This window comes from Cajanus cajan, chromosome 6, assembly GCF_000230855.2.
Source record: "Cajanus cajan strain Asha chromosome 6, NIPB_CcT2T_4, whole genome shotgun sequence".
Lineage (NCBI taxonomy): Eukaryota > Viridiplantae > Streptophyta > Magnoliopsida > Fabales > Fabaceae > Cajanus > Cajanus cajan.
In genome coordinates, this window is record NC_138522.1 from 55,523,402 (window position 1) to 55,543,666 (window position 20,265).

The 20,265-nt window shown below is 28.9% G+C and overlaps 3 protein-coding genes across 4 annotated transcripts; 1 reads left to right on the forward strand and 2 right to left on the reverse strand.

The window, feature by feature from the left end:
• Positions 1-2,232: 2,232 nt before the first annotated feature.
• On the forward strand, positions 2,233-4,961 carry LOC109809440 (uncharacterized protein At5g39865). Of its 2 annotated transcripts, none has more exons than XM_020372757.3 (2): positions 2,233-3,347; positions 3,432-3,531. In XM_020372757.3, exon 1 carries the CDS (start codon positions 2,522-2,524, stop codon positions 3,323-3,325), a length of 804 nt encoding a protein of 267 aa, XP_020228346.1. In that variant the 5' UTR covers positions 2,233-2,521; the 3' UTR covers positions 3,326-3,347; positions 3,432-3,531. The 2 variants fall into 2 exon arrangements, with proteins under 2 accessions (XP_020228346.1, XP_020228347.1); XM_020372758.3 differs by lacking the exon at positions 3,432-3,531 and adding an exon at positions 4,694-4,961 and having other exon boundaries at positions 2,234-3,347.
• A 358-nt stretch (positions 4,962-5,319) lies between these two features.
• Positions 5,320-9,313, reverse strand: LOC109807347 (uncharacterized). The gene is made up of 4 exons (XM_020369866.3): positions 8,809-9,313; positions 7,938-8,093; positions 7,120-7,791; positions 5,320-6,838 (listed from the first exon to the last, which is right to left on the reverse strand). Exons 1-4 carry the CDS (start codon positions 9,142-9,144, stop codon positions 5,756-5,758), a joined length of 2,247 nt encoding a protein of 748 aa, XP_020225455.2. The 5' UTR covers positions 9,145-9,313; the 3' UTR covers positions 5,320-5,755.
• Positions 9,314-15,575: 6,262 nt separating this feature from the next.
• Positions 15,576-15,893, reverse strand: LOC109807244 (uncharacterized). Its single transcript, XM_020369763.1, has one exon. The coding sequence runs from the start codon at positions 15,891-15,893 to the stop codon at positions 15,576-15,578; it is 318 nt and encodes a 105-aa protein (XP_020225352.1).
• Between the last annotated feature and the right edge of the window lie 4,372 nt (positions 15,894-20,265).

The window sequence follows — 20,265 nt, forward strand, 5'->3', positions numbered from 1 at the left end:
AGGCTCTCAAATTATTAGTACAAATTGCGAAGTATCTTTTCAATACTTAGTTCCTTCTACTGTACCAACTTGTACAAAAATCATATATATACTTCTAGCTAGTATTCGCAGAGATTAAACTATACAAACTGGGTACTTCTTTAATTATTCTTATGTGGTAATCACGCTCAGAAGGTGTAGCAGTGGTTCGATGGTATAGATTCCTTTTCTCTCTCATACATTTGGCCATATAACAAATAAAAGTTTGTATTGCATATAATAAATACACCCACGAGCAAGGACTAACCTTTGCAGGCAGGAGGGTGCAGAGAGCATAGAAAAGTTGGCACACACATACATGTACTCTGGTCTAAAAGTTTACTGCTGATTCTGTGGTTTGATGCGAGTATTAAAGTGAGTTGCATTATGTGCTTCATTCATAAAATGCTTTCAGAATCTTTTACCTATGTTTGTATATCATACAAGGACCCAAGGGTGCATATGCTTAGCCACAAATGTGTAATAACTTTTTACATGGTTGGTGGACAAATTATTGATGCACTTTTTGGAAAAAGACAGATAATCGGTTGCAATGTCTAGTGCACTGCTTTACTTAATTTTTGCTTGCAACAATTAATGACTTTTTTTTAATATATTATTTTTTATTTATTTAAATAATTTGGATCCCTTTTAATTTATCAAAATGATCCATTTTTTGATTAGGTGAAAAATCAATTACTGAATTTATGGTTTCTCAATAGACTTTTAAAAAAAAATTAAAAGCCCATTGAAAAATTGGTTATTCAATAAGGAATTTCTCCCCTGGATAAAAAATGGATCTTTTTGATAAATAAATAGAGTTCAGATTATTTAAATAAATAAAAACAATATATTAAAAAAAAAGTCACAATTAATCTTTATTAGGTCTTTCCAGTGTGCCACTTTATTATGAGCGTGATAACAGCATTTGATTGCGGATGGAAGCAATAAAAACATGGGATCTCTGTGCAGAAAAGGGATGAAATGAATAGATTGACTTCGGAGTAATAAAAAGTATAGATCATAGTTAACTTTGGGAAGGGTGAAGCAACGAAACTGCGAAGAAATTGTGAACTTAATCTTAGTAAAATCAAGAATAAATCTTTAAATTTGTCTACGAGAAATTTCACAATAGAATCTTTTTTTTTTTCAGCAAGGATTTTATATGCAAAACCTCTATCATAACTCTCGAGGAACTACAAATATTGATGATACCAATCCTTAAAAGACAATCACATTATTAGTCTCTCGAAAAGGACTAATAGTCTAATAATTTTGTCGTTTATAGTGTTACTGACTTACGTGTCGTTTATTAAATTTTTATTCACTAATTAGAGAATTTACTCTATGATCAATCTTTTTCCATTACTCTCGTATATTTTTCCGGGTGATTGGCCACAGGTTACCAGAAAAAAAAAAAAAAAAAAAATGGAGAGTCTACAGGATTATTTTTTAGTATATCCAATGAGTTACTTTTAAGATTCTTAAACTTGTGAACTTGTTCTTATCTAGTTAGACTAGTTTCACAATTAGAGCAATTAACGTTATAATTCTCATGCAAGAATAGTTATTTATATAAATAACGGTTCTTAACAATCCTTGAAAAATTATAGATAATTATAAGATTCCTTCTAAATTTTTAAGAATTGTAACATTTGAGACATTTTTCTTTTTGAAGTTGTCAAATCTCATGTGACATTACAAGCTCTAATAAAAATGAGTTAAACAGCTAGCTCTCCACCATATATACATTATTGGAGATCCTCTGTTGCCTATGCATGCAAGTTTACGATGTAAATTTGCAATATGTTTCCAACAAAATCGTAGGCATGTTAAATATCCATCCCATCCCAAAGGTTACAATTTGAGGACAGCGCGGCTTTTAGCCGGATGTGTCGAATCATGATCACCGGCGCACTTTGTCTCCTTCGCATTCGGCAAAACGAATAGGTGTGGTCCAAGCAATAGTGGTATCAAACCAACTGAATCATGTGCCAAATTGAGATTACATAAGGCTGCCATAGTTCCCCCATCAAATATGCAAATGATATGGGAGAATATTAGCACTTTATAGTTTTCAATTAACAAATATCCTTTATATTCCACACCATGATTGAGGCACCAAATGGTAGGTAAAGGGTCAGTCCACTCCAATCTGATAAAAGATGGAGAGTGGGTATAGCCTTGCCCCCACACCATCCACTGATCATTCAAAATCAAAAGCAAACCCAACATCACATACCACTTTATATACACTCCAAACTTCACCCTCTCAGATATCCAGTTTTCAACGTGAGTAAAGTGTATTAAAAATCTTACATAGTTACAATTAGTAGTGGAATCACCATATACAAGTCAATTTTGTAAGAGCAAATTGTTTCCAAACACATTTCCTTAATACTTATCGCCAATCCCAACCCCACCGTGTTCCTTTATAGTCACTGTCACCCCCTTCTTTCTTAAGTGGGCAACACCAACGCAACACAACACAACACCACATCACATGCCATCCAATCTTCTAGAGCCACAAAACACCAAAGGAATGGTGAGAGGAAGGTTTGTTAAAAAACTCAAACTAGTGCAAACCATAACCAACTTAAAACAAGGCATAGTTCTCCAAAGAAAGTCTCCAACCCCATATGAAGACTACAAAGGAAGCAAAAACAACCTATCTGAGCTAGTGGTTGAGGATGGTAATCATTTTGAGGAGGAAGAAGCCACCCTAGGGTCCAAACACACACAACTAGAACTTGCAGAAGCAGAAGAAAAGTTAGTGATGGCATCATGCAACAATGAATACTATTACCCATCTCTGAGTGACTTTAAAGAGCTGTGTCCACCAGGGGGGAACCACTCGATCATTCTATACACAACAAGCTTGAGAGGGATAAGGAAAACCTTTCAGGACTGCAACACGATCCGTTTCTTGCTGAGGAGCTTTAAGATAATGTACCATGAGAGGGACGTGTCGCTGCACATGGAGTTCAGAGAGGAGTTGTGGAAAATCTTGGGAGGAAAAGTGATTCCGCCGAAGCTTTTCATCAAAGGGAGGTACATTGGAGGAGCTGATGAAGTTGTTGGGTTGCATGAGATGGGTTGGCTTGGGAAGTTTCTGGAAGGAACACCGAGAAACTCGAGTGATTCTCCATGCAGTGGCTGCGACAACATGCGATTCGCTATTTGTTCCAACTGTTGTGGCAGTTGCAAAGTGTTCAGCGGCAATAGAGATAACAACGATCGATGTTTCGTTAGATGTTCTGAGTGCAACGAGAACGGCCTTGTCAAATGCCCCGTTTGCAGCTGCTAGCTACAAATTTATCTCACCTTGGGTGCGTATTGTTTTTATTTTTGGTTCATATAATTTTAGTTAATTGTTATTTCTTGACTTTGGTCTTTTCATTTCTTTTTTGCAGACTTGATCTTTAGGTATTCTAATTATGTAATTTTGATCTGTTTGTTGACTTACATTTAATATTTAATGAATATGTTAATATAATATTCTATTACATTTCACGATAATACTTTCTTACTACTTTCATATTGGTGTATTTTTCTATCATATTCTCACAGCAGCGTTTTTTATTAAATGTCACGTTAATACTTTCATATTGGTATTACATGTCACGTTAATACTTTCATATTGATTTATCGTTAATTAAGGTGTTTTTGAAGCCCAACTTTGTTAAATATAATTGGATAAAGGCCTATTAGGATATATTTTAAAATAAATAGGAGATGGAAGTTAGAAGAAGAAAAGTTCTCTATAAATTAAAAAAAGTTTTGTTAAAAATAGTTTCTTTATAGGTTAAAAATCAGTTTTAAAAAAATTAATATGAAAAAACTTTTACAAATTAACTTATTTATAAGTTAATTTTAATTTTTTTTGTAAAAAATTTTATCCCTGTCAAAAAAAATATTTAATTTTTGTTTTCTTATTTTCCTTTTAAAATATTTATAGATAAGTTTATTCATACATGTCCAAATAACATGCACAATCAAGAAGAAAACAAAGAAAATTTTAGAAGCCAATATATTAAATAGAATGAGTATACTATCAATCATGTAAAAGTATCATTATCCTTGTGAGTTGATCTCTTCTTGAGACATCAATCAAAAAAACTCTTCCACACATGATGATGATGAAAGAAGGCATCTCTTGCTTTTTAATAGAAATAAATAAATTCATTTATTTATCATTCATTCAATTTATTTACAAGTAAATTTATTTAATTCATTTATTATAATTAAATTAAATAATAGATCAAATACAATCCATTCATTTTATTATTAATGGGTGAATTTTTTATTTTAAATAAATTAGATAAATTAAATTTTTATATGAATTTTTTATAAATTTAAATAAATTAATAAATTATTTTTATTCAATTTATTATCATCCGTGAAAATAATTATTCTACCTATCTATTTGTAAGTCCTACTTTTTAGTTGGCAAAAACCGCAGTAGTTACCGGGAAACTCTTCTAGTGTGCTAGGCCTAACAGTGAGCAGTAGTATCAGGACACAGCATAATGTTTATCATTATATAATATATCAAAGAAACTCGAATAGCCCAGACTAAAATAATTTTATGAATAAGTTAACTACCCTTTGTTTATTTTAAGCAGCATACTAGAATACAGTACTTATGCTAAATGATAATTTGATATCATTCCAGAGATGAACCTGTGTCTGATGAGAATAATATTTAAGCCAACGAGGAATATCAAGAGATGATCGTACTGGACCAGAACAGAGAAAAATGAATCTTGATTTATTAAAGACTGAGAATTTCGACAATCGCAACTACTCTCCCAAATAAACTCCGTACAGATTACAGAATAGTTTTTTCTGACTAACTAAATACATGTTACACAGGCCCAAGGGCCTAAGTCCATGGGCCCAAGTACCTGGTTGCTTCATTATTATTTATTTCCTTATCCATACACGATAGTAATTGGGTTACTCTTATTTCTTCTATATTACAAATTTACAATCTTCTGTAGACTATGATTCATTATGTTCGTAACTGCATCTTCAATAATTCAAAAGTGAACCACAGGGTTCCAGTTCCATAGTGATACGAACCTTTTAAGATTGTAAAATGAATAATAAATTGTTTGCTGGAGATTATACTTATTTGAGTTATTTCTGTGCTCAAAATTTATCAAGTTTTTGGGGACCCGCATACCTAATCTCAGTTTAGTAACAAAACAAGAGAGAACCAAAACTACATCAAAATAATAATCAGGTAATATTAAACAGACAATAAAAATAAAGAGAGAAAGAGAAACAATACAATAATAAGACCAAAATTAAATAAAATTTATAAATTTTTCCCATCACGACTATATAAAAATTAAACCTCGGAATCAGAGTGCATATAAAAAGTAACACGTCTGATGAGTCTGTAAAAAGCTATCCATCATTTACGAGTAGAATCTGTTCAGAACCTACATTTCAGATGCCAAAAGTATGCACTCACTTGAAAAGGAAACTACAGAGCCATTTACAGAATAACCTTCCCAAGAAAGATTACAGGTAAAAAACAAGGCGAGTGTTGAACATCGCAAACAAAATCCCACCTCACTCATTGCCCGCATCAAAAGCTTAAACGAGTATCCTTTTGTTAATTAAATTCAGCTCAAAATCAGAAGAACATCAACAGTTAAAGTAGTCAGATGAGTTAGCATATACGCACTTCCTTCACTTCAATTTACAGTGCGATTATGTAGAAGCCTCAGTTATTGAAAGAGCAAAAGGATTCTGGTGCAACCATTGATGATTCATTCACAGGAGTTGCAAAACAAGACTGTAACAGTTGGGTGTAGTGAAACTCAACTTGTAGTAGTCTATGATAAAGGGAGGCTGAAGAAATGAGACCTTTCTTGGCATCAGCTTCTAATTCTCTAATAGGGATTGCAGCTAGGAAGCTTTTAATGTACTCTTTGCATGCTTCCTTCCCTCTGCATATAACTTCTTCTTGCTCACTCCTCAACTGTTCTTCCTCCCCTGCATTATGATCCACTTGTTGAGTTTGCCTGTTATTATGATCTAATGCTTCTACTACAGTTTTCTGGTCATTGGGGGTCTTGTCATCTGATGAATGAGCAGCAACTGTTGGCATTTTGTATATAATCGTGCTGCTGTCAAATTTCAAGATATATGCCTGATTGCATCCTTCCTGAAGCCTCTCTCCCAAAGTGTCAATGATGTAATAGCAATCATATTCAACTTTGAGAATGAAAAAATGATCATTCCAACCAACAATGTAAATGTGAGGTTCACCATTGCTGAGGCCCTCTTGTCCAGCACTACTAATCTCATCCCAAATATTGTCAAAAGACATGGCACCATGTAAGAAGTCAAATCTCTCTTCTTCCATCCCTTCTGGGTGAAAAAAACCAATGAAGGACTTCCCAGGAGCTACAGTAAGTGGACGTACTTTTGCTTGAATGATTGTTTCCAAATCAAAATGCTTGTCAGGAAACCGCTCTCTATAAGTATCATTGTCACACAGGTTCCTCCATTCTGAGGAGCCTTCCCTAATTAGACTATCAAACTGCGACTTTATTGGCATATGATCACGATTGTTTTGGAACCAGTCAGCAATCACAGCAACAAGAGCTGTACATGCACTCTCACCCGCTGCACGCTCACTGCATTGATCAATCGAGGCAAAGAAGACCTGTGTCTGAAGCTTTGTGTAACCATCACGACTCGTGATTTCTTTCTGTTCCCAACTCCCTACAGCGAAACTGTCATCCCCGAATTCAGAAATTGATGATCGATTTGCAGATGTGTCATCCTCAGTCTTGTACCACTGGCAGAAAATATAAAAGGTTAACATGAATAAAATAAAATGTGAAACAAAAATTGCGGAAGTATTTATGACAAAAGTTAATGGCTTATGTAGCATACTTTCATTGAACAATGGAGATTTATACACTACATTTTTTGTTAGTTTACAATCATTACCACTAGCCCACAAATGATGGCCTAGGCTAGATCTGCCCCCAAAAATATCAATTGTGAAGGTTTGCAAACAAAATATGGATTGATACTGCAATGAGAAGTAAACAAGTTTTAAGAAAGAGTCCTCACAGTCAAAGAAAGGGATTCATCTGAGCTAAGTTGACGGCGATCAAAATCTATGTCATCACCGCCTTCTTCTGCATACGCCTTCTTTAGCAATGGCTCTCCCTTATTAGTTTTAGGAGATCTGAAACTCAACTTCCTCTTCCTCCATGGTATTATGCTGCGCTTAGAACTTTTTAATAAATAAAGCTCAGAAGAAGAAACAGTATCCACCTGTGAGCACCCAACATCAGAATTGCGATGGCTGTAGTAAACCAAGTCTTCATCATCACAATTTACTTTCGTATTGGAATAAGAAAATCCCCCAGCATTTGCAGAGGCTAGTGTTCCATAACTAAATGACTTCCTAACACTGAAATCCTGTTTCCCTTCTTCTGTATCACTTTTTTCAGAATCATCGAGAGACTCGGAATCCAAAGGATAATTGTATTCACCATCCTCACTCCTACCTTCACTTCCCTCTTCCTCACGGCATCCCTTTTTTGCTTTCTTGGAAGATACATACTCTGTCAAAATCTTTACTTTCCTAAGGCCAGCTTTAATTGCAGAAACCTCATCTTTCTCTGCCAAGTTTGTTTCTCCTGACTTGGCTAAGGGTGATGCCACAGGCACTATAGATCTCTGAACTGACCCCAAGCTTTCTTGAGCAGCTCTTAGCTCCACGAAGCTAATCGATATCTGCATACAATCAAAGCTATTACAACAAATACAAAGACAGAACCTGAAAGATAGAATTTCAATAATTTTGACTATAAATTGAACCAGCCTACAAACTGTATGGCATGAGATGAAAGAAATCAGGAAAAAATGGGAAAGAGACTCACACAAAGTAATGGAGAAGACTCTGCAGAACCTCCGGTAAGCGCGAGTGGAATGTTTAAATCAAAATCCTTTTGATCAGTTTGAGATGCAAATTTGGAAATGTTCAATAATGCCGTTCCAATAGCAGGAACCTTACTTTTCAGCTTCTGATTCAATCCCTGCAATAGAAAACAAACCCAAATTCTGTTTAGACAAAAAAAAGTAAGAATAATAATAAAATAACACAGTGCCCCTGCCTATTAACCCATGGAACAGGAAAAATAAATGTTTCAAATTAGTCATTAATTAACCTATGACAAATTAAAAAATACAAAAAAAAAAAAAAAAAAACATATCGGCCAAAAAGTCAACCACGGCACAGAAGTTCCCACTGGAAGGAAAAATGAAAAAAAAAAAAAATTTCAAAAAAAGCTCATATCTGCACTCAGAAAACAATTAGTCAACAGAAATATTATCTGAGAGAGACACACAAATTAACGCTCACCTATTCAATAGTACTGTATTATTATGACCCAATTTCATTTAAAAGGGTGGTAGATGGACAGGTGAAAGAAAAGACAGAAGAAAACTCCCAGACAAAGACACATGCAAACCAGTTATCCAAATATTACACAGAAAAAGAGAACGACCGCGACAACCCAAGATAACGATCATCGAAAATTTCAAGAGTCCAGAAAACTATTAAAAAATTAAATAAATTTTTTTAATTAAAAAAAAAACTAGAACAATAATCCTTGTGTTTTGATGAATAAATACTACTGTACTAATTCCCAAACATCCCTAACCCATCGAATTCCAAATTGCAATTTTGAAAGGACTGCGCATATTGTTGAGGCAAATTCGATTGGTTTTAAGGGAGAGAGAGAGACTAACATTAAAGAGAGTGAAAGCGATCTGCCAAGGGTGAAAGACATTCTCCCTATAGCCGTTGAAATTGCAGAAGGCGTGAAACTCCTCGTCCCAGTGCAGGACGGCGGCGCCAGCGTGGTCGAGGCGAACATCCGCCTCTCTAGTAACGTTTTTAGCGACGGAGTTCCGTCGCAGAGAGGGCAGGGTGGACTTAGGACCCTTCCACCGAATCTCAAGGGCCAATCCAGAAGGCTGGCGTAGCAGATCGCAGCCCTGGAGCGTCCTGACAATGAGCCTCACTTGGTACTTTTTCGAGAGGAGGGGCGGCCAGGGGCGCCACCTCATCATCCTGGCCACCATTAGTCTCTTCCTCGTATGGCTATGGCTAAGGTTTGATTTATTTAAGGAGACAGAGGTGAGTTGGTCGATGAATTCAAAGCATGCGCTGCGGAGAGAAAGAGAATGTGACGTTAGTTTATAAGAAGGGTTGGTTGGTTACAAACCCTGTGCTTTCGCCTTAGACTTACTCCTTACCTTAAGAGCCTTTTCAGCTATCCTAAATTTTAGAGATAATTAAAGAGATGAAAAGGGCGAAACGATTATATAATTAGTTAAAACTATCCTAAATTTTATATCAAAAAACTTCTTTTTTAATTTATCTGTAGAACTCGTTACTTGTATATTAAAAAATATCTCTTTTATTAGTTTTTATTTTGTTTCACTGGTCGAAAATGCATTAAGAATATTTAATTAATATTCAAGATTTTAGTTATTAAAAATATAATTAATATTTTAGATTTTTTATTAAAGTTATTGTGCAATTTCTTAATATATCTTTTTACTTTCATATTAATTATACTCCTTTTATATTTTTCACTTCACGATAAATAATTAAGAATAATATAATAAAAATACATTAAATATTTTATTAATATTCTAAGATGACAATCAAAATGGAAGAGATTTTTTCTAAACCATCAAATAAAATAAAATAGAGAAAGTAATATTTAAAGTTTTAACTAATAAAAAAATTGAAAATTTTCGATAAGTTTTAACTAATAAAAAAATGTATTATATATAGTAACATATTTTTTACAAATTAATATAAAAACATATTTAAAAGATTGTGTTAATATCATTCATAATGTTCAAAACTTCAAATAGATGAATGATATTCTTATTCTTATTCATATTCTTGTAGGGTTAAAAGTTAACATGAATAAGCATGGAGTGGCACAGCCGGTATGATTGAAAAGCGTTGACAAAATTTATGCTAAGCTGTATTTTAACAGGCGATCCTACATGGACAACAGACACGCAGAAACAATAACAATTTTCCCTACATACTATTTTTAAATTCAACTAAAACTGGAAATATATTAAACTCAATATATATGATTAATATTATTATTAAACAATTATAAATTGTGTATTTAAAAATAAGAATTTCATAGTATTAGTACAAATAGTTTTTTAAGCACCAAGATAAAGTACAAAAATAAAGAGATGAATATTCTAAATTGGAGTGTGGAAAAATAGTTTATATATGGAGGAACATATTCACTATATAAATAAATATAAATTCCATTAAAAAAAAACTTCACCTCTTTGCAAAGAAATGCATAAAACACACACATAATTGATTACATATGTATATAATATATGTATGCAATCACTTATTAATGCATGAATTTGGCATTGTTCAAGACTAGTCTTTGATCAATAAAATCGATACATATTTTACACTCCTAACACGTTGCTAAAAAAAATATAAAGTATTTTTAGGAGACTTCAAGATAAAGCATTGTATCTGAAAAAAAATTAACTTGGTCAAGTTAAACGTGGTAATGAGAGGCATCAAGCATGAGTGTTTGAGAATATCTCTAATTTAGTGACATCGAATGTATGAGAAGTGTCAAACATGATTAAAATAGTGACTTTTTGCTTAAATGATGTCGAACGTGAGTTTGATAGAGATTCTCTACCTAAAATGGGACTAGACGTGGGTTTTGCCACGTTAGGCATGCTTCACATAGAGGCTCTGCCTTTTCTACATGGGGCACAAGTGGTTTGGCATCAGTCGTGAGCAAGTTAGATGTTTTCTACCTCAATAGCGTTGGACACATGGAGAGAATGGCATTGGTCATGGTTTGTTTGATGAAATTTGGCTAAGTTTTAAAGATTTTATGAAGTTTAATGCTTTCTTACTTGTCATATAGTGTTGTATGATTATGATTAATTATGCATTGATCTAGGATAGTGTATAGTAAATGTTTGAGTTGATGAATTGTAGTTATTAAGTTGTTTAGGCATGTAGTGTTGTGATACGTGTCTTAATTGAGATACATAAAAATTAGAGGAAGGAAAAGTTTTCAGAAGTTTTTATATCCCATTGTGAGAACATCAGTTGTGGTGCTCCAATAGACCAAAGTTGAAAACCTTCAATGAGTAGTTGACTCCCGAATGGATTGGTGTCTTGAGTTGTCTCCTCTAAGTTTTGTGTGGAGCCAAATGTGATCCATGTTGAGCTATACATGTATAAAAAGACTAAATTTAGTAAGGTATGAAGTTAAGGGTTAAAATCTTTAATTAATTATTGAAAATGTGCATAGTATTTGAAGGGTAATCGATAAGTTAATTTTATGAGAAGCTTAATTATGCATGTTAAGGTTGTGATAGACTCACACTCAATTTGTCTTATACTGATAATAGTATTAGATTTTTATAGTTTAAGTGATAATTTGAGAAATCAATCTAACCATCGTGTCAGTCGTTGTTTCCAGTTTGATAACTAGTTGTTATTTCTTATTTTATACTAGCCGTTGTGATTTGGTAGGGTCAAGCTATTTAGGATTCTAGACTATTCATTGTTGTTATAAGAGATTTTCATTAGTTGTTGTACACGACAACGCAACCGTGGTTCAGTTGATTAACAATTATTATTAGTTATTTAATAATTGTTTAGTTGTTAGTTGGTTCTATGTTGTGCAAGTTGTTTATCATCTATACTTAGTTATTTATATGATGATTAATTGTTGGTTGATATTATTCAGTTGTATCTTTAAATCATTGGTGAATGATTTCTACAGAGATTTTACTTGAGTTAACTATTTTGTTCAATTGTTTATATTGATTATTTTACACACTGACTATTTCTTTTCTCGTGGTTAGATTACAATGATCATATTTAGTATAATAGTAGGACAAAACTAGCAAAATAACTTGGTTGATTGGTGGAAGTTATGCTAATGATGACTTAATTTTGATAATACTAATATAATGTAACAAGTTTATTGTACAAATGTTTGATGAACAATTGTGGCTATTTTGTTTAAATTAATTTATCTCAATCATTAAAAGTACTATAGTATATTTAAAGCTAAAAAAATTATTCGTTTTATTCTTACATAAAATAAACATCTCCAATTATAAATTGTTTTTTCTAATGTTTATTTTTATTAATTATTGGGAGAAAAACAATATTTTATGTCTTTATATATTTGTTTAAAATATAAAATTAAATAAAATAATAAAAGTTATACTAATATTTTATAATTAGAAGGTAGGTTATTTGGAGTAATGATAAGAATAAAATGAATTTATAAGTTATGCACATCAAAAGAACAAATCATTTTTATGTATTATAAATATTTTAGTACGTGTATTTTATAAAATAAATATTTATTATATAATAAAAAATTATAATAAAATTAAATATATAAATAAATATTATATTTAAATTTATAAATTATATTTTATATTTAAGATAAATAATTTATATCTTTTAATTTATTTTAGCCATATGCATTAATTATTATATATAAAAATAATGATAAATGATTAAAGCTAATTTATATGATAAAAGACCTATCTAATGATAATAAGTGCAACCTAAAAGACATTAATATAAAAGATAAGTTATACAAGATAAATAGTTAAATACTCCAAAAGATAATAACTAATATGGAAATAAAGACATGAAAGGCGAAACAACCTTATAATGGGTAGACACATAACTAAATTTTTACCCATTATTATACACTCGTACTTTGACTAAGACTAATCTATACAATTTCTTTTTGAATTTAACCTTAAAATTTTAAAAGAGGAAGTATTAGCGAATATTCGCTTTGGCTAGAAAGTCAAATAAGTTTTATCTATAGTATTCATTGCTTGTATATTAAATTAATTAAATTTTTCATCTTTGCTTATCTCCATTTGATTTAAATAAAATATTCCAATTGACTTCTAAAACAAAATGATTACGAATGTTTTTTATTTAGTAACGAGCCTACTTTTTTTTTATAACTTATTATAAACCTTATATTTTAAAGTTTTTTTTTTTTTTAATTCATTTGAAGCCTTTTGAAATGACGGCATACGATCAAGACAAAAGAAAAACAAAACGATGTAGATACTATCATAGGATGAGATGCGGGTTTTTCTTTAACATTATCTTTTATTAGTTTTTATTTTGTTTTGTTTCATCGGTTAAATTAGATAATAACTTCCCGTCACTCATTTTATTTAGTGTGAATATTTATTTAGTAAATATTTATAAAAATTTTATGTATTTACGAGTATCCTAGGATAATAAAAAAACAAGAAATCAAATAAATTTAAAAGTATATTTGTATTAAAAATAATTTTGTAATATATATACCAAAAACAAATAATTATGACACATATATTTATCATAAAAATAAATTAAACTAAATTATTTATATTAATTTAAATTATTAAAAATATTTTTAAGATATCCGTAAGTATGAATAGATTATTATTCATCTTCGTCCTATTATTAAATGAAAACGCATTTAATTATCCATAAAAAGTTATTCACAAATATATGCAAATATGAGTTTTTTGTCATCTCTAAGTTGAGGGTGTATTAAGAAATTTAATTAATATTTTATATTTTATTTGTTAAAATATAATTAATATTTTTTATTTTATTAAAGTCATTCTGAAATTTCTTAATATATATATTTTTTATTTTTTATATTAATTATACTCCTTTTATATTTTTTACTTCACAATAAATAATTAAGAATATAATAAAAAATCAATTCTTTATTAATATTTTTAAATGAGATTTAAAATAAAGATAATTTTTTTTAAACCATCAAACAAAATGAAATACATATATTGAACAAAATGAAATAGAAAGTAAATTATATTAAAAGTTACAAAATTATGAGGAATTTGTTAAATAGGATTGAATTCATAAAATTATAATTTTTTTTTAATAAATTTTAACTAATAAAAAATGTATTTACTATATATATATATTAACATATTTTTTATAAATTAATATAAAAACATATCTAAACGAATGTGTTAATAATTAATTAAACATTTGAGTTCTTCATTTTTTTTATCTTATCATATTACATTACTAATCATATGAATTATTTTTAATTTTTTTCCCTATGTTTCGCAAGGTGTTCACGTCTCAAAGGTGTCTAAGAATTTATTCCATTTCAAATTAGTTTTTTTTTTCAGGGAGTTGCGACTGTACTATTAAAATGGAGGAGATTTGGTACATTTTCTTCTGTAGACCAGTAAAAAGTTGAAAAAGTTAATTTAATTATAAAATAAATAATCTAGATTATATTTATACAAAATATATGACAAAATTGTATGGATTAAAGTTATAAGATTACAATAATGCCATAAAAACATTTAAAGAAAGGAAATAATTAACAAATAATAGAAGTGAAAAATTAATTTACAATGTAGAAACTCAAAAATTTAAGACAAAAAGACTAAAATGTGCTTACAAAATTATTAAAAGCAAGCTATTTATATATACGAAAATGCTATAAAATAACATATAAAACAGAAATAGAACGACTAAATAATTTAAAAATAAAATAAAAGGACAAAATACTATAAAAAAAATATAGAAATAATTAAAATATATAATAATATTATATAAATAAAATATTAAAAACAATAAACTTAAACTGAAATTAATAACACTGTAGAAATTTTCATTTTCTAAGCCTTTTCCAGAAGCCACGGCAGAAAGAGAGTTTGGCGTGTGATGAGACAAAGGCGTATACGGAATGATTGAGATTTGAGACGTCCAGAAAGTTGGAATGCGTCGACAAAGTGAGGAACATATTCTTTGCACGAATTGAACTGCTACTACGTCACCATAGTAATTATGCATGTGTTAATTAACTTGCTTCCTCATCTTCGAATGTAAATTTTGTTCACAACTCAAGTCACATATAGGAATGATGACTAACAAAGATTGGTATATACAACTCCAAAGGATATGTACACTAAATTTAAAGGATTGAAATAACTGGGAAATATGTGCACCTATTCTGCCTAATTGGAAGACTAAACCAACCAAACTGGAGGACAACATTGCCTACCCAACCTAATATTCCATATTCTAAATAATCATATTAGTTAAGCATATAGTTCATATGGAGTTTAGTCGAATTCTGTCCCAACCCAATTCATACCCAACAATAACATTTATGGACATCTGAAAATATTTTTGTTTTTAATAAAGTAAGATTTTTTTTTTTGGGTAAGCAATTAATGATGTTATTAGTGTAAAACATCTACAGTAGAAACTCTTTAAATTAATACTCGGTAAATTAATAAATTCTCTAAAATAATAAATTTATCCAGTCCCGACTTGGGCCAATGTAAAAAATTGAAAAACTCGATAAAATAATAAGATAATAATTTTTCAGGAGATCCCTTTATAATTTTCGGTCCCAAGAAAATCATAAATTAATAATTCATAGAAACTGAAAAAAAATATATTACACTCTATTGAAATATGATTCAACAGTTGTCTGTTTTCTTTTAAAGTTCAAGTCTATTTGGAGCTCATCTCTAACTTTTCTTATTGCATCCAATAGCTCAGGTGTTGTATTTTTGTATTGTATCATAAAGTTGTGAAGAGTGTTCGACGCCATAAGTGCTTCCTTTCGCGTAACAGGCTCCAAAGACATTGTATCATCTTCCCTGTCATCCTCTGCATTGTTCTCAATGATAGTACCCACAATATCTTCTAAACTCTGAACCTCCGAACATGCTTCATTTTCACCTGGGTAGTTCATTAGATTGTTGATATCCATCTTATTAGTTCGCTGCAACGTAATTCTAATAGGCATAGACTAATTTATCTTTTTGTTTGGTATGTACAATATAATTACTTAAAAACTCTTTAAATTAATAATTATTAATTTATCGATAAATTAATAACTCTCTAAATTAATAAATTTATCCGGTCCTGACATTATTAATTTAAAGAGTTTCTACTGTATAGAGAAATAAAATTGATCACTTTATTGAGATTTCCATTCTCGATTATGTTTTTTTTCTATTATAATACTCAAATTTGAAACTTTAATTAAGTAGACAAGGTTTGCTTCATTTCAAACCGAGAAAGAAATTGTTAATAATTTTTCATTTGAATGGTAAACATTTTTGTGGCTGGAATTGGATGAATTGAATTGACTAGGCAGTGTTAAAGCGTGTTTGTTTCATAGTTCACAAGCTTCAAACATCCGTTAAGTTCAAAGCTACAAAACTCATAGATTAAGTTGAACGGGCTTTGAAAAGTGTGTTGATTTTAAAACAAACACACACTTAGTCAAAATGAAGTTAGGTCAGCCAAAAAACTAGGTGCTTCGCTTTGTGGTTCTTTTCACCTTTTTTTTTCTTTAATTAATTTTCAATGCTTTGTTACTTGTAATTCAATCATCCACAGGAACTAAAGTCCCCGTAATGAATTCTGAAAATCAAAATTAAAGAAAAAAGTCAGTAAGCATGAAGTGTAGCCGTAATGGTTGTTACTTAGTCTAAAGGAACATATGATATGACTTTTGCCATTTTCTCTGTATTCCTCTGCTATAGTATTATTATATAGGTCTAACAATGGGTTTGGTTTCCGACCGATGAGTAAATGTGTTTCTTTTTAGTTGATGAGAAATGAATATTGGGGTGCAGAGGACTCGGGTTCACAGATGTATTCAACATTGTTTCATGATTATGTGGGGTAACCTTATTTTATTAACGAGAAGAAGGGTTGGCGTGGATTGGCTTACTTTTTAAAGTGCATGTCTATAAACAAATGCCTCTCAAAGTCAAAGGTCTTTCATGTAAACCATGCACTCTTTCGTGCTCACTAGTTGAAAGCCAGTTATATAATCATTCTTGTAATACACTCATTTTCATGAATTAAAATTTATTGAAAATTATAAATATAAGAGAAGGTCATTAAATAAAATATGAGATTTTATTAAATTTAATATTTTTTAATAAATTATAATCAATAAAAAAGAAACACATGTTTATAAGAATGTGCTATAAAGTGTGTAATTCACAAATTTTCATCATATAACCCCGTATGAGAGCATCTTTGACATTAATTGGATTGCTGGATTAAAAAAAGTGTGCGACATTTCATATATAAAAAATGTATCACGTTTCTTTAGAACGAAAAAGTATATAAAAATATACATGCGATTAGAATGAAATGCTTTTTTATTTATCTGTCCAATTTAATTGTTATAACTAAAATTTATTATATATATATATAATAGATATTATATTAAATATATGAATTATTTAAATATATGAATTATTTAAATATATAAATTATATTTTAAATTTATGATAAATAATTTATATTATAATATAATATTATTTTTTTATTCATAATTTATATTAAAATATTAAATTTAATATATAAATAATTATGATAAAAAAACTAAATTAGGCAAGAAGTTTGAAAAAAAATTAAAAAAATTCTTAAAGAAGTTCTGAAAAAAAGAGTTTATATTTAATATAAAGAAAAAAAATGTTTCAATATAAGGAAATGTTTAATTATAGTGATTGATTTCTAAAATTAAAAAAAAAACTTTCTTATTAAATTGTTCTCCCAACTACCCGATAGCCAATAGTTAGTTTACTTTTGTTGACAACAACTCCATTTAGTTTTTTTTTTTATTTGATTGTTCCCTCCACTTTTATGAGAACTTAAAAGTCAATTGATCATATCTTTGACAATTCTTCTTGCGTTTTCTACGTTGAATTTCCGGAAAGAAACAATAAGGATGTGTTTGGTCGAAATTTTTTAAAAAACTTTAACAAATTCGAATTACTTAATTTTAATCCTTATCATTTATTAAATATTTTATTTAGATAAATTAATTTTTAATTAGGATTAGACAATTTAATTTTATTATATATGATAATTTTAATTTTTACTTATACTATTTATCATTTTACATTAACAAAATTAACTCTTCTTTAATTTTTAACTAGCTTAATCTTTCTTTTGATGATTTTTTTTATATAATTAATTGAATATTATTTACCCTTTTTTGTTTAACATTTAATCGATAAGTAAATGTAGAACAAGTCAAGTAAGAATGCATACATAGAAGTGAAGAAGAAAATTTTTCTTATGACCATGTTGAAGATCTTATAATGTTAGGTGCCACTCTTATCTCTCTTTTTTTTAATTTATTTATTGTATCTAATTTGTTATGTTTTCCTTTTTTTTTTTAAAAAAAAGGGAAAAGCTTTGAATGCCCTTTCATTTTTGATCTTGTATTTTAACTCATTTAATTTTGTAGTGAGTTCTATTCTTCTAATATCTACAACAAAAAGAAAAAATGTAAAGAACACTCGAAACTTTGGGTGTCTAATACAAAAAAAAAAAACAGATAAGATTCAAAGAAAAAATATTTTCAATAGACACAAAAAATATATTTATAGATTTGGCATCTAATTGAATTATAGAAATAAAAAAATCTCCTTTATAAATTGTAAGAACCCCATAATTTGTTTATAGTCTTTGTTTATAAATTGAATTATAGAAATTAAAAAAAAATCTCCTTTATAGATTTGGCACTTCTTTAGTACTTTATTTCGTCATTGATTGTGAAATTTTATTGCTCTGATAGAAGATGGATAACTATACTAATTTAGTATACTTAAAAGACATTATTGTTACAAAATGGACGATCTAACAAGGATTACATTTTAGTAAATTTAGACTTATTAATCAAGTCATTTATGAAATCAATCCTCCTTTTGACTGGATAAGAATATGTAGACTGGATAAGAATATGTAGAGTTCAACATATTTGAAAACACAAAAAATATTATTTTATTAATATTATTACCAATATATGATATTGAATTATGCGTAATATTACTATACCCTCCCTGTTCATTGAAAGTTGGTTATTTCAACAAGTTTTATTTTTAAAACATATATGCTTAGCTTTAAAAGATGTTGATTCAGGAAGGGTTTAAATTTATTTCCATTTTATCGTTTTGCTCACAAATAGGATCCTCAAAATATTTTTTGGGCATAGCATACTCAAATTAGGATATACTGTGATAATTAATTAATTCTAATAGGTCGAGTTTGCCCAATTAAAAAAAAAAGAAAAAAGAGTGGTCCACAAGTGAAATGGATTGGATCCAAGTAAAGGGTGACGCGACCCATGCATCTTTTGCTAAATGAAGTACAAAAAAAGAGTGCAAGACGCACCTCGAAGCATCCAGATATCGATACACACACGCATGCGTCCACGGTCCACACTTTGTCACAACACCCCAAACCTTCAAACTTCAAATCTCAACTATCCAAAAGTAGTATAAATTACACTAATTAAATTGCTTACAAATGTTATAGTTAATATTTTTATTTTAAAATAAAATAAATTAAAATTATTTAACCAATTGCATTTAAATGCGTTAATTAATCAATGCTCGTGGATCAAGTAGAGTGCGTAAAATATTATAAACTTTCTAGTATCATATTTGATTCTTATGAAAAATGATGCTTAAACTATTAGATTTTTCTTTTAATATGAGCAATATATATATAACATTAGTATTTTAGTATGAGCATATATATATATATATATATATATATATATATATATATATATATATGCTTATTTAATTTAATTAAAATTTATAATAACATCATTTTTTAATGTATAAATTATACTATAATTAAAATTCATAACAAGTAAATATTTTAATTTATAAATTATATTTTGAAACATTAAAATTTAATTTATAAATATATAAAAAATATATTAAAATAAATAATCACAAAAAATTTAAAATAATCCCATTTAACAATAATTTTTTTTATCAATATTCTCATTCTAGATAAATATTTTAAACATATAAATTATATTTTAAAATTATGATAATTCTTTTATAATATGATATAAAGTTATTTTTAATTATTAATATTTTAAAATCATAAAATTTAACATATAAATATATAAAATATTTATCAAAATAAATAAAATTTTAATTAAAAAATGATCTAATTAAATAATACTTCTTATAAATATTTTTATTTGAGATAACTATTATAATTTTTATATATAAAATATAAAACATAATAAACAATTTTTACATTAATATTTAATGAAAAATATTATATATGATACACATATTGATTTTAAT

Bases quoted from the DNA above. Each gene is read 5' to 3' on its own strand.
- LOC109807244 (XM_020369763.1), bottom strand. From the start codon at position 15,893: ATGGATATCAACAATCTAATGAACTACCCAGGTGAAAATGAAGCATGT.
- LOC109809440 (XM_020372757.3), top strand. From the start codon at position 2,522: ATGCCATCCAATCTTCTAGAGCCACAAAACACCAAAGGAATGGTGAGA.
- LOC109807347 (XM_020369866.3), bottom strand. From the start codon at position 9,144: ATGGTGGCCAGGATGATGAGGTGGCGCCCCTGGCCGCCCCTCCTCTCG. The intron at 8,094-8,808 runs GTTAGTCTCTCT...TTTCTATTGCAG, and splicing joins TCGCTTTCACTCTCTTTAAT to GGATTGAATCAGAAGCTGAA. The intron at 7,792-7,937 runs GTGAGTCTCTTT...GATTGTATGCAG, and splicing joins AGTCTTCTCCATTACTTTGT to ATATCGATTAGCTTCGTGGA.